This window comes from Monodon monoceros, unplaced genomic scaffold (genome assembly GCF_005190385.1).
Source record: "Monodon monoceros isolate NGI ecotype Baffin Bay Population unplaced genomic scaffold, NGI_Narwhal_1 Super_Scaffold_11, whole genome shotgun sequence".
Taxonomy (NCBI): Eukaryota; Metazoa; Chordata; class Mammalia; order Artiodactyla; family Monodontidae; genus Monodon; species Monodon monoceros.
The window spans coordinates 67,400,127-67,415,443 of NW_021703767.1; the positions used below are offsets into that span (position 1 = coordinate 67,400,127).

A 15,317-nucleotide genomic window follows, 5' to 3' on the forward strand; every position below is an offset into this window, starting at 1 on the left:
TTTGATTTGGTAAAATTTTCTTTAAAAATTTTGTGTCTGTTCATAAGGGATATTTTTTTTCTGGTAATGTCTTTGTTGGATTTTGTATCAGTAATTCTGGCCCTAAGGAATGAATTGGAAAGTATTTCTTCCTTTTTAATTATACAGAAGCATTTGTATCAAACTGACATTATTTCTTCCTTAAATAACTGGTAGAATTCACTAGTCAAGTCATCTGTCACTAGAGATCTGTGTGTAGGGTGTGGGGAGGGTTTTAACTACAACTCAGTTTTTTTTAGAAGATTTATGGATATTCTGGTTATCTGTTTCTTCTTGAGTGAAATTTAGTAGTTTGTGCCTTTCAAGGAATTGATCCATTTCATCTAATTTATTGAGTTTGTGGACATAAAGTAGTTCACAGTGTTCCTTTCTATTCATTTAATGCTGTAAGGTCTGTAGTGCTGTCACCTCTTTCACTCTGGATATTACTAATTTATATCTAGTATCTTTTTTTCTTGATAAACCTGGTTGAGTTTGATCAACATTATTTATCTCAAGCAGTCAATTTATGTTTCATTTATTTTCACTTTTTTTTCTGTTGTCTTTCTTGTTTTGTGCTTTTGCTATTTTTTTCCTTCTGCTTACTTTAGTTTTAATTTGCTCTTCTTTCTCTAACTCCTTAAGGTACAGCTTAGTTCATTTAATTGAGACCTCCTTTTTCCCCCCAGTATAATCATTTAATGTTTCAAATTTCTCTCCAAGCTGTGCTTTAGTTGTATTCCACAGATTTTGATAAGCTGTGTTTTTATTTTCATTCAATTAGACGTATTTACTGAAATCTTTTTGATTTCGTATTTGACCCATGGGTTTCTTAGAAGTGTGTTTAGTTCTCAACTACTTGAATATTATCTAGGTTCCATTTATAAATTTTAAATTATTTTGTTTTGATAGAGAACATATTCTGTGTAAGATCAGTCTCTTAAAATGTATTGTGGAACAAGATGACATAGACTTATCTATTTCTGCTTCTCCCCACTAAGTAAAACTATAAACCCTGGAAATGATGCAAAAGACAATCAAAGGAGAAATTTGAAAGATGGAAAGAGGAAGGTAATCTGGTTAGGGGCCCAAGGAAGCACTAGAAGAACAGTATATTCAGGGCATCTTGTAACCTCCTCCTTCAGAAGATGACAATTCAGGCCCAGCATGTCCTGACTCCAGCTTAGTTACAGAAGGCGTCTCAGATAGCTTATTCTTCTCCCAGATTGAAAGGGCTATCCAACAACAGCAGGCTAGTCAAGACAAGTGTTTCTACCACAGTACACAAACACACACACACAAAATGGCAACTATGTGAGATTATGTGTTAATTAACTTGATTATGGTAATCATTTCACAATGTATATGTATATCAAAGCATCATGTTGTACACTTTTTATATGTGCAAGTTTTTTGCCAATTATACCTCAGTAAAGCTGAAAAAATTCATCTCTATGTATTGTGTTGCATTACATGTACTGGGGAAATAAGAAAAGGATTGGAGGACGGTTTCTAACAAAACAGATTTCAATTTTTACAATTTAAAACGTTCACATTCTTTTTTGTATTTTATTTGAGTTACATGGGTAATTAAGTATAGTGGCATAAGTAAATATAGTATTTAAGTTTAGATATTGCCTATGTCTTTTACTTTTCATAATCCCAACATTGAATATAGCTCAGCTTGATAGCAGAGGAGCTTTTTATTTTACTTTTTGGGGTGTCTGAGAACTATGTGTATATGTTGTCCAGACATAGGACAGGGAGAAAGAAAGACTACCAGAGAAGAGCTGGGAAAGAAAGGTTTGGGTTCAGGGATGCAATTTTTGCTAGAAAAGTTGACTTTTAAAAAAGATTAATTAATTAATTTATTTATTTTGGCTGCATTGGGTCTTTGCTGCTCCACGCAGGCTTTCTCTAGTTGGGGCGGGCAGGGGCTACTCTTCGTTGCAGTGCACAGGCTGCTCATTGCGGTGGCTTCTCTTGTTGTGGTGCGCAGACTTCAGTAGTTGTGGCACGCGGGCTCAGTAGTTGTGACTTGCAGCATCTAGAGAGCAGGCTTAGTTGTTGGGGCGCACGGGCTTAGTTGCTCCACGGCATGTGGGATCTTCCGGGACCAGGGCTTGAACCCATGTCCCCTGCATTGGCAGGTGGATTCTTAACCATTGCACCACCAGGGAAGTCCTGACATTTTTTTTTAAACTCTTGGTTGGTTAGTAACAAAAACCACACTCAAACTCTAACAGTAAGTGAGTTGGTGTCAAAATCTAAAATGCCAGTTTCCAAGCAGAATTTTAAAACATATATGGTCACAAGAAAGTGTTAGGAGTGATTATTCCTGGAGAGTAGGATTAAAGGAACTTGAAGAGGGGGTAAGAAGAGGGATTTTACTTTTCATTTTCTACTAGTAGAGGAGCTTTTTAAATAAAATGCTTTAAATCTGTAAATGTACGTTTAGTCTTATTTATTCCCCATCAAGTTTGTTAGAAACTGATACATTCAAATTTTATTATATTTATTTAATATTTATAGTTAATATTTATTTACGCTATTAACTTCTGTTTTATTTTCAGAACTGAAGGCAGAAGCTAGTCTAATGGACCAGATGAGTAGTTGTGATAGTTCATCAGATTCCAAAAGTTCATCATCTTCAAGCAGTAAGGATAGTTCTAGTGATTCAGAAGATGAAGAGTGCAGATCCTCTCCTTCTGATCCAGGGAATTATGTCTCAGAACATCCTACCATGTCTACCATGCCACAGTGCAGGATTCCTGAGATAGTGGCTGGTCATAATAAACTTCATGACAGCAATGGCCTCCTGATGAATACTTTAAGTAAGTATACATAAGCACGCGTAATTGGAAAAGTAAGAATTTACAGTGGAGCCATACTGATTATGGTCTAAAATTTGCATACAGAGAAAGACTTCTTTTTTATTCATTTGACAGTATTACCCATTACCTTCTTTTTTTTAATTTAATTTTTATACAGTAGGTTCTTATTAGTTATCTGTTTTTTACATATCTGTATATATGTCAAACCCAATCTCCCAATTCATCCCACCAGCACCACCCCGCCCCACTTCCTCCCCTCAGTGTCCATATGTTTGTTCTCTAAATCTGTGTCTATTTCTGCCTTGCAAACCGGTTCATCTGTACCATTTTTCTAGATTCCACATATATGCATTAATATACGATATTTGTTTTTCTCTTTCTGGCTTACTGCACTCTGTATGACAATCTCTAGTTCCATCCACGTCTCTACAAATGACCCAATTTCGTTCCTTTTTATGGCTGAGTAATATTCTATTGTATATATGTACCACATCTTCTTTATCCATTCATCTGTCAGTGGGCATTTAGGTTGCTTCCATGACCTGGCTATTGTAAATAGTGCTGCAATGAACATTGGGGTACATATGTCTTTTTGAATTATGGTTTTCTCTGGGTATATGCCCAGTAGTGGGATTGCTGGATCATATGGTTATTCTATTTTTAGTTTTTTAAGGAACCTCCATACTGTTCTCCATAGTGGCTGTATCAATTTACATTCCCACCAACAGTGCAAGAGGGTTCCCTTTTCTCCACACCCTCCCCAGCATTTGTTGTTTGTAGATTTTCTGATGATGCCCATTCTAACTGGTGTGAGGTGATACCTCATTGTAGTTTTGATTTGCATTTCTCTGATAGTTAGTGATGTTGAGCAGCTTTTCATGTGCCTCTTGGCCATCTGTATGTCTTCTTTGGAGAAATGTCTATTTAGGTCTTCTGCACATTTTTTTGATTGGGTTGTTTGTTTTTTTAATATTGAGCTGCATGAGCTGTTTATGTATTTTGGAGATTAATCCTTTGTCTGTTGATTCGTTTGCAAATATTTTCTCCCGTTCTGAGGGTTGTCTTTTCGTTTTGTTTATAGTTTCCTTTGCTGTGCAAAAGCTTTTAAGTTTCATTAGGTCCCATGTGTTTATTTTTCTTTTTATTTCCATTACTCTAGGAGGTGGGTCAAAAAAGGTCTTGCTGTGATTTATATCAAAGAGTGTTCTGCCTGTGTTTTCCTCTGAGTTTTATAGTGTCCAGTCTTACATTTAGGTCTTTAATCCATTTTGAGTTTATTTTTGTGTATGGTATTAGGGAGTGTTCTAATTTCATTCTTTTACATGCAGCTGCCCAGTTTTCCCAGCACCACTTATTGAAGAGACTGCCTTTTCTCTATTGTATATCCTTGCCTCCTTTGTCATAGATTAGTTGACCATAGGTGCATGGGTTTATCTCTGGGCTTTCTATCCTGTTCCATTGATCTATATTCCTGTTTTTGTGCCAGTACCATATTGTCTTGATTACTGTAGCTTTGTAGTATAGTCTGAAGTCAGGGAGCCTGATTCCTCCAGCTCTGTTTTTTTCCCTCAAGACTGCTTTGGCTATTTGGGGTCTTTTGTGTCTCCATACAGATTTTAAGATTTTTTGTTCTAGTTCTGTAAAGAATGCCACTGGTAATTTGATAGGGATTGCACTGAATCTGTAGATTGCTTTGGGTAGTATAGTCATTTTCATAATATTGATTCTTCTAATCCAAGAATATGGTATATCTCTCCATCTGCTTGTGTCATCTTTGATTGCTTTCATCAGTGTTTTATAGTTTTCTGCGTACAGGTCTTTTACCCCCTTAGGTAGGTTTATTCCTATGTATTTTATTCTTTTTGATGCAGTGGTAAATGGGAGTGTTTCCTTAATTTCTCTTTCAGCTTTTTCATCATTAGTGTATAGGAATGCCAGAGATTTCTGTGCATTAATTTTGTATCCTGCAACTTTACCAAATTCATTGATTAGTTCTAGTAGTTTTCTGGTGGCATCTTTAAGATTCTCTATGTATAGTATCATGTCATCTGCAAACAGTGACAGTTTTACTTCTTCTTTTCCAATTTGTGTTCCTTTTATTTCTTTTTCTTCTCTGATTGCAGTGGGTAGGACTTCCAAAACTATGTTGAATAATAGTGGTGAGAGTGAACATCCTTGTCTTGTTCCTATCTGAGAGGAAATGCTTTCAGTTTTTTCACCATTGAGAATGATGTTTGCTGTGGGTTTGTTGTCTGTGGCCTTTATTATGTTGAGGTACGTTCCCTCTATGCCCACTTTCTGGAGAGTTTTTATCATAAATGGGTGTTGAATTTTGTCAAAAGCTTTTTCTGCATCTATTGAGATGATCATATGGTTTTTATTATTCAATTTGTTAATATGGTGTATCACATTGATTGATTTGCATATATTGAAGAATCCTTGCATCCCTGGGATAAACCACACTTGATCATGGTGTATGATCCTTTTAATGTGTTGTTGGATTCTGTTTGCTAGTATTTTGTTGAGGATTATTGCGTCTATATTCATCAGTGATATTGGTCTGTAATTTTCTTTTTTTGTAGTATCTTTGCCTGTTTTTGGTGTCAGGGTGATGGTGGCCTCGTAGAATGAATTTGGGAGTGTTCCTTACTCTGCAATTTTTTTGGAAGAGTTTAAGAAGGATGGGTGTTAGCTCTTCTCTAAATGTTTGATAGAATTCACCTGTGAAGCCATCTGGTCCTGGACTATCGTCTGTTGGAAGATTTTTAATCACAGTTTCAATTTCATTACTTGTGATTGGTCTGTTCATAGTTTCTGTTTCTTCCTAGTTCAGTCTAGGAAGGTTATACCTTTCTAGGAATTTGTCCATTTCTTCCAGGTTGTCCATTTTATTGGCATAGAGTTGCTTGTAGTAGTCTCTCATGATGCTTTGTATTTCTGTGGTGTCCATTGTAACTTCTCCTTTTTCATTTCTAATTATATTGATTTCAGTCCTCTCCCTCTTTTTCTTGATGAGTCTGGCTAAAGGTTTATCAGTTTTGTTTATCTTTTCAAAAACCAGCTTTTAGTTTCATTGAACCTTGCTATTGTTTTCTTTGTTTCTATTTCATTTATTTCTGCTCTGATCTTTATGATTTCTTTCCATTTACTAACTTTGGGTTTTGTTTGTTCTTCTTTCTCTAATTCCTTTAAGTGTAAGGTTAGATTGTTTATTTGAGGTTTTTCTTGTTTCTTGAGGTAGGGTTGTATTGCTATAAACTTCCCTCTTAGAACTGCTTTTGCTGCATCCCATAGGTTTTAGATCATCGTGTTTTCGTTGTTATTTGTCTCTAGATATGTTTTGATTTCCTCTTTGATTTTTTTTTTTTTTTTTTGCGGGACGGGACGGGGGCACAGGCGGAGCACAGGCTCCGGACGTGCAGGCCCAGTGGCCATGGCCCACGGGCCCAGCCGCCCCACAGCATGCGGGATCCTCCCGGACTGGGGCACGAACCCGCGTCCCCCGCATCGGTAGGCAGACTCTCAACCATTGTGCCACCAGGGAAGCCCTCCTCTTTGATTTCTTCAGTGATCTGTTGGTTATTTAGTAACGTATTGTTTAGCCTCCATGAGTTTGTGTTTTTTACATTTTTTTCCCTGTGATTGATTTCTAATCTCATAGCATTGTGGTCAGAAAAGGTGCTTTGTTATAATTTCAATTTTCTTAAATTTACTGAGGCTTGACTTTTGACCCAAGATGTGATCTATCCTGGAGAATGTTCCATGCGCACTTGAGAAGAAAGTGTAATCTGCTGTTTTTGGATGGAATGTCCTATAAATATCAATTAAATCTATCTGGTCTATTGTGTCATAAAGCTTGTGTTTCCTTATTAATTTTCTGTCTGGAGAATCTGTCCATTGGTGTAAGTGAGGTGTTAAAGTCCCCCACTATTATTGTGTTATTGTCGATTTCCTCTTTTATAGCCGTTAGCAGTTGCCATATGTATTGAGGTGCTCCTATGTTGGGTGTATATATATTTATAATTGTTATATCTTCTTCTTGGAGTAATCCCTTGATCATTATGTAGTGTCCTTCCTTGTCTCTTGTAACATTGTTTATTTTAAAGTCTATTTTATCTGATATGAGTATTGCTACTACACCTTTCTTTTGATTTCCATTTGCATGGAATATCTTTTTCCATCCCCTCACTTTCAGTCTGTATGTGTCCCTAGGTCTGAAGTGTGTCTCTTGTAGACAGTATATATACAGGTCTTGTTTTCGTATCCATTCAGCAAGCCTATGTCTTTTGGTTGGAGCATTTAATCCATTCACGTTTAAGGTAATTATCGATATGTATGTTCCTATTACCATTTTCTTCATGGTTATGGGCTTGTTTTTGTACATCCTTTTCTTGTGTTTCCCACTTAGAAAAGTTCCTTTAGCATTTGTTGTAGAGCTGGTTTGGTGGTGCTGAATTCTGTTAGTGTTTGCTTGTCTGTAAACCTTTTGATTTCTGTGTCGAATCTGAATGAGATCCTTGCCTGGTAAAGTAATCTTGGTTGTAGGTTCTTTCCTTTCATCACTTTAAATATATCATGCCACTCCCTTCTAGCTAGTAGAGTTTCTGCTGAGAAGTCACTTGTTAACCTTATGGGAGTTCCCTTGTATGTTATTGTAGTTTTTCCCTTGTTGCTTTCAATAATTTTTCTTTGTCTTTAATTTTTGTCATTTTTATTACTCTGAGTCTCGGTGTGTTTCTCCTTGGATTTATCCTGCCTGGGACTCTCTGCACTTCCTGGACTTGGGTTGCTATTTCCTTTCCCATGTTAGGGAATTTTTCAACTATAATCTCTTCAGATATTTTCTTGAGTTCCTTCTCTCTCGTCTCCTTCTGGGACCACTATAATGTGAATGTTGTTGCATTTAATGTTGTCCCAGAAGTCTCTTAGGCTGTCTTCATTTCTTTTCATTCTTTTTTCTTTATTTTGTTCCACAGCTGTGAATTCCACCATTTTGTCTTCCAGGTCACTTATCCATTCTTCTGCCTCAGTTATTCTGCTATTGATTCCTTCTAGTGGATTTTTCATTTCAGTTATAGTATTGTTCATCTCTGTTTATTTGTTCTTTAATTTTTCTAGGTGCTTGTTCTTTAATTCTTCTAGGTCTTTGTTAAACATTTCTTGCATCTTCTTGATCTTTGCCTCCATTCTTTTTCCAAGGTCCTGGATCATCTTCAGTATCATTATTCTGAATTCTTTTTCTGGAAGGTTGCCTATCTCCATTTTATTTAGTTGTTTTTCTGGGGTTTTATCTTGTTCCTTTATCTGGTACATAGTCCTCTTCGTTTTCATTTTGTCTATCTTTCTGTGAATGTGGTTTTCGTTCCACAGGCTGCAGAATTGTAGTTCTTCTTGCTTCTCCTCTCTGCCATCTCAACCATTACCTTCTTATTGAATTATTCATTTCCTTTTGACTCTGTAACATAACGTCCTATTGGCTTTTCTCGAAACTTTGTAGATACTTTTCTGACTCTTCTTTGCTAGTTTATAATCTTTTACTCAGTCATTAGGGCTGGGGTTCTGCAAGGCTTAATTCTAGGTCCTTTTTTTGTTTTATTCTATATTCTTTCCACAGATAATCTCCATATTTCTGTTGCAGTCAATACTTATATATAGATAACTTGTAAAATTGCATCTCTGACCCACACCTCTGAGCTCTAGACACATAAGTCCAACACATCACGTATTAAAAGGCATTTCAAATTCACCTTGTCCAAAACCAATTTATAATCTTTCACTATGTTTCTTCCTAGTGAAAGGCAGGAGTCATCTAATTATGCAAACCAGAAGTGATTGTATTCTAGGGTTGAGTTTCTCTCCCTCTTTACAGTATAGTCAATCCTTCACCTTCACCAAGTCCTGTTTATATTACCTCCTTAATCTCAAATTCATCTACTTTTCTGCGTCTCCACCACTGTCACTCTAGTTAAACTTACCATTATTTCTTGCTTTAACAATGCAATGACTTCCTAACTGGTTCATCACTTATCTACTCAAACCCATTTTTGATCTACTAAGTACATTGCGGCCATATTGATCTTTTCATAATTCAAGTATTATTTGTCTCTCCTACTTTAACTTTACAATAGGTTATAATTTCTTTTAGGATAGAGACAAAACATTTTAACATAAGAGTCCTGCCCTTTCTGTTCTAGCAACATTTTCCTTCTTTTTGTCACCATACTCAAATACTTTTGCCTACCTCAGGGACTCTACCCATACTGTCCATTCAGTTAGAAATAGTTCTTTCTTTTCATGTAGTTAACTTTTTCTCCTTTAGATGGTGGTTTTATATATACTTTATCAAGAAAGCCTTTCTTGACCTTTCTGAAAAGATCAAATCCCCCTTGTTATAGACCTTCAGAGCAATATCTTCTTTATATCAATTATAATTTATAAATTTATATTTCTTTCATTTGTTCTCTTCTAAAGTATAAGCTCCAGGAGAGCAGTGATCTTGCTTATTTTGTTATCACTGAATACTAGCACCTGACACGGTTCCTGATACATAGTAGATGCTCAGTAAATTCTTTTTAATAAAGGCACGCAGGTTGATACTCTCTGGGGGAGAATGGGACTTTCTGTATATTTAAAACTAATCTCACTGTATTAATTTTAATGGTAAAGTAAATATCTAGGAAAGACCGACTTGCTCTAACTTAAAAACAGAAGTAAATAAGGGAGGAGCCAAGCATGGGTGGTAGAGTAAAACTGTGGTTATGGTTATGATAGTGTAAAACTATGTGTTAATTAGGGACTAGGAAAGGTCTTTTGAACTTCCAGTTATTTATGTATTTAGTGCTATTATTTATAACTTGAGAGGTGAAATTATAGCATCTGATTTCTTGAATGGCCAAATAATGACAAATACTAGGAGGATAAACAGTAATGAATTTGTATGCCCATAATAATATACCTTCATAATGTATGTAACTACATATTAAAAAATGTAGTTACATATGTGTATTTGTATATATAAAACAAAAATTGACAGAAGTAGGGGAAATTGACAAGTCTATTGTAATGGTAGATTTGATGTATCTGTACTCAAGGATACAGAATTTAGTAAGGGTATAAAATCTTTGAACAACACAATTAACATGCCCTTTTTTAAATATAATAAATTCTATCTTTTTTTTTTTTGGTCCACAGCACAGTGTCATTTATGTAAATTAAAATTGGTCATAGGAAGCAGTTTATTTTTTGCAAGAGCGCAAACAAATGGAAGGAACTACACTGTGATATTTTTCTCGGGATGCTAAGAAATATCACAAACTAGGTGATTTAAAACAACAGAAATGAATTCTCTCACAGTTCTGGAGTCCAGGAGTTAAAATGAAAGTGTCAGCAGGGTTGATTTCTTCTGGAGGATCTGAAAAAGAATCTGTTTTGTGACTCTCCTAGCTTCTGGTGGTTGCTGGCAATCCTTGGTTTTCCTTGGCTTGTAGACACAGTGCTCCAAACTTGGCCTCTGTCTTCCTTCTCTGTGTGTCTGTGTCCATATTTATTTTTTCTTTTTTATACCTTTTATAAATTTATTTTTATTGCAGTATAGTTGAATTACAATGTGTTAATTACTGCTATACGGCAAAGTGACTCAGTTATATATATATATTTATTTATATTTATATACATTCCTTTTCATATTCTTTTCCATTATCACAGGATATTGAATATAGTTCCCTGTGCCATACAGTAGGACCTTGTTGGTTACCCATTCTATATATACCAGTTTCCATCTGCTAATCCCAAACTCCCAATCCAACCCTCTTCCACCACCCTCCCCCTTGGCAGCCACCAGTATATTCTCTGTACCTGATTCTGTTTCTGTTTCATAGATAGGTTCATTTGTGTCATCTTTTAGATTCCACATATAAGTGATATCATATGGTATTTGTCTTTCTCTTTCTGACTTACTTCATTTAGTATGATAATCTCTAGTTGCTTCCATGTTGCTGCAAATGGTCTTATTTTGTTCTTTTCTATGGCTGAGTAGTATTCCATTGTATATATGTATATATGTACCACATCTTCTTTATCCATTCATCTGTAGATGGGCAATTAGGTTGTTTCCATGTCTTGGCTATTGTGAATAGTGCTGCTATGAACATAAGGGTGCATGCATCTTTTTGAATTATAGTTTTGTCTGGGAATATGCCCAGGAGTGGGATTGCTGGATCATATGGTAATTATATTTTTAGTTTTCTGAGGAACTTCCATACTGTTTTCCACAGTAGCTATACCAACTTACATTCCCACCAACAGTATAGAAGGGTTCCCTTTTCTCCATACCCTCTCCAGCAATTTTTTTTTGCGGTACGCGGGCCTCTCACCGTTGTGGCCTCTCCCGTTGCGGAGCACAGGCTCTGGACGCGCAGGCTCAGCGGCCATGGCTCACGGGCCGAGCCACTCCGCGGCATGTGGGATCTTCCCGGACTGGGGCACGAACCCGTGTCCCCTGCATCGGCAGGCAGACTCTCAACCACTGCGCCACCAGGGAAGCCCCGCTCCCATTTGTTTTTGTTTTTATTTCTATTGCCTTGGGAGGCTGAACATGCCCATTCTAACAGTAAATACGTAGAATCTTACAATCTAAAAATGAGAAGCAGGCATTCTTTTAATAATATAAACCATTTATGGAAATTACTTTCTACTAGGACAAATGAAATAACACATTTAAAAGAATTCATATTTTATTGATCATATCACATGGCTATAAAACAATGAGAATATAAATAAATAACAAAAATAGTTTAAAATACATGCTTAGAAACTCTGGAGCACATACCTAGTGACTTACACGTTAAAAGGAAATTACAGAGCTTCCCTGGTGGCGCAGTGGTTGAGAGTCCGCCTGCCGATGCAGGGGACACGGGTTCATGCCCCAGTCCGGGAAGATCCCACATGCCGCGGAGTGGCTGGGCCCGTGAGCCATGGCCGCTGAGCCTGCGCGTCCGGAGACTGTGCTCCGCAACGGGAGAGGCCACAGCGGTGAGAGGCCCATGTACCACACACACACACACACAAAAGGAAATTACACTGAAATTATAAAATATTTATAATTAAGCAATATCAGAAATATCTCAACAGTTTTGGGGTGCAACCAAAATGATAGAGGGAAATTTGTAGCCTCAAAATGTTCTTTTTTAAAAAAAATTGAAAATAAATGCGTGGAAGTTTCACCTTTAGGAACTAGAGGAACAATAAGACCTTAAAACAGGGAAAGAAAGTATTATAGATTAGAATTGACATTAGTATAATAGATAGCAAAGAAACATTAGAGGATCAACAACACTAAAAGTTATTTCTTTGAAAACTTATAAGAAGACCAACCTGTAACTAGGGCTGATGAAGAAAGAAAGAGTAAAACACAGTATTAGGAATGAAAAAGTGGTTAAAATTATAGTATGTTTTTATTTTTTTCATTATGAAAACTTTACAAATATTTTATCCCAGTATATTTGGCATAAAAATGGATGATTTTCTAGGAAAAAAGTATAATTTACCAAATCTGACTCAAAAAGAAGTGGAAAGTCTGAAGAAACCATTAACAATTAACGTCTCTTCCTCCTTCATCCTATCTCCATATCCCCAAGATGCTAGAAAATTGAAGATAATTTTACAGATGAATTTTAGCAGATCTTCAAGGAGCAAACAATTCTTATCTTCTACAAACTGTTTCAGAGAATAGAAGAGTAGGGGAAGCAACCCAATTCGTTTATAATTCTAGGGTAATCTCAATATCAAAACTGAACAGGAACAAGACAAAAAGCATTATAGACCAATTTCACTTAAGAACATGGATGTAAAATTACCAAATAAGATATTAGCAAATTGAATAACCACGATACTTAAAACAAGCAAGCTAAATCATGACCAAGTGAAACTCATCACAGAAGTGTAGGAAATGTTCAATATCTGGAATTATATCAATATAATTTACCACATTAACAGATTATAGGAATAAAGCCATATGATCATTTCAACAAATTTGAATTTGACAACAGTCAGTATTTATTAATTTTAAAACTTTTACTGAAGATTGAATATAAGGGAATTTCCTTAACGTTATAAAAGTTAATCACGAAGAACAAAACTACTGCCAACATTATACTAATAGAGACTCCAGAAGCATTTCCGTTAAAGTCAGGAAGAAGACAAGGAGGACTAATATCATGATTTCTATTCAACATTGTACTGAAGGTTCTAGAAAATGTGGTTAAACAAGTAAAAGAAATGAAAATAAGAATTGGAAACAGGAAATAAAATGATCCTTATTTGTGGACAATGTAATTGTCTACATAGAAAATCCAAAGGAATCCACAAACTATAGAAATAGTAAAAGAATTTAGAAATATTTTGGATGCAACAATGATATGGAAAAATCAGCAGCAATCTTGTTATACAAGTAGTAACCATTGGAATTTCTTTCAAAAACATAGTGAATTTCTTTGCTTGATATATTTTATCCAAACTTTAAGTTTCCTAAGAGGAAATAAACCCTTTTTTATTGTTACTGCAGTCATCCCATTTTCAACCTTAGCAGACTCAACACCCTCTTTTATAACATATATTTAAGTCCCCTTTACTATTCTGAAATGAATTTCATAGCTTAATATCATCTAGGCACATATATCTTTGAAAATAATTAATGTAATATTAAGACAAAATAAAAATAGTTTATAGTAAAGTAATAGATATTCTACTTTGTAAATGTTCAGGCCTGGTGAGACAACATAACAAAGTGCCATATGTTTGCACTTACTTTTAATGAATATATTCGGAATTAAGGGAAGCAAGGCAATATTCAACTCATATGTCAATATTTTTTCTTTTTATTTATCTTGTTAAAATAAGGACTGGAAAGGTATATACATACATATTCATAGAATTGCGTACACAGATAAGTTTTGAGGTGCTGTATTGCTGACCCAAAGCCAATGAGCAACATAGATATCACTGTGTTTTCAGAAACAATTTTAAAAAGTCTTTGTAAAGGTCTCAGAAGAAAAGTAAAGTCTTCTTTCAGTTTACATGATAGTTGCATCATTGTAAATTTCAGAGAATTTTATGTCTGTGCAAAAGGATACTTTTAGTTTATAAAAATGCAATTAGTTCTGGCCTTAAAATTATAAACAGACCTCTCAAGTACATGAGTATCCCACTGGACTTTCAAAAGTTTTACAGAATGTAGAAGGGTTCTTTATTGTTCACGATTGGTCCTTGCATTACAAGACATTTAAGATTCCTAAGTTCCCTGTTCACTAAATGCCACTAGCAATCTTCAAATCACTGGGACAAGAGACCCCTCACGTACATTTCTGTAACATCTCCTAGAGGGCAGTATTGCTCTCATTGAGAAACATTGGTTTAGGTATCTGAATGCATTTGCTATGGGTATACTCTTTTTTCCAAGTCATAATTACCATTTTGATTGAAAACATATTTCCTTTACTAAGCATCTCATATTCAAAGGCTAATCTCATATCTTCAAAACTGAACATTTCAACCAACAGCATGGTAATGCTGTGCTTATAACCTCCGTAGTATGAAGTCTATTAAGAAAAACAGAACTCAGGACATTTGGGTTTGTGTCACTTGAGAAACTCATTTTATAGGCATCACATCAGGATAAACATTCTTATGCCATAATAAGTAGAAACTTAAGCCTTGAAAATAAGAAAATGGTCATGTGAACCAGATGCACAAATGAAGCTTTAGCAGGTTTCTTTATCAAGTGATGTAATTAGTTCTGGAGTTCATGCAGTGGACTGAGGTATCTTACAACAGTTTATATATGGCCTAAAAAGTACTCATCTTAAATTGGATATTAACTTCAAAATACGCCAGCTTTTGTTGATTGTGGAGTAGTTTAAAAATACAAGAGTTTGTTAACCATTGTAATTTACCACCCAAAAGATTTATCCAATCCTATAGCTTCAAATAAACCCCCTGTAATCAATGACTCCCAAATCTTTTGCAGCTGTAGCCTCTACCCTGAGCTTCAGACTTGTATATCCAATTGCCTATACCATATATACTTGAATATTTACTAGGTATTTCAAATGTACCTTGTTAAAAATTGAACTTGTGATTTTTTTTTACACAATCTTGTTCCTCTGGTTTTTCTCATCTCAGTAAATGATACCACCATTTGTCCAGTTGTTTAGACCAGAAATCTTGAGGGTCATCCTTCACTTTTCTCTTTCTCTCATGTACTAAGTCCAGTACTGTTGATAGTCCTGTAAGCTCCATCTTCAAAGCAAATTATAAATCTGACCACTTAGCACCACCTTCATCTGAACCACCTGAGTCTAAGCCAGTATTACTTCTTTTTTCCCCAGTTTTATTGAGATATAATTAACATACAGCACTGTATAATCTTAAAGTGTACAACTATTTACATACATCCTGAAATGATTACCA

The 15,317-nt window shown here is 35.5% G+C and overlaps 1 protein-coding gene across 3 annotated transcripts in view; it reads left to right on the forward strand.

The window, feature by feature from the left end:
• Positions 1–15,317, forward strand: part of EAF2 (ELL associated factor 2) — a 77,439-nt gene that overhangs the window by 34,794 nt on the left and 27,328 nt on the right. For all 3 annotated transcript variants that reach the window (XR_003792435.1, XM_029215397.1, XM_029215398.1), the window contains one exon: positions 2,592–2,852. Coding sequence is in view for 2 of the 3 variants with exons in the window: in XM_029215397.1 (XP_029071230.1) it covers positions 2,592–2,852 (261 nt within the window). In the remaining variant the exon portion in view is untranslated. The remainder of the gene's footprint in view (positions 1–2,591; positions 2,853–15,317) is intronic.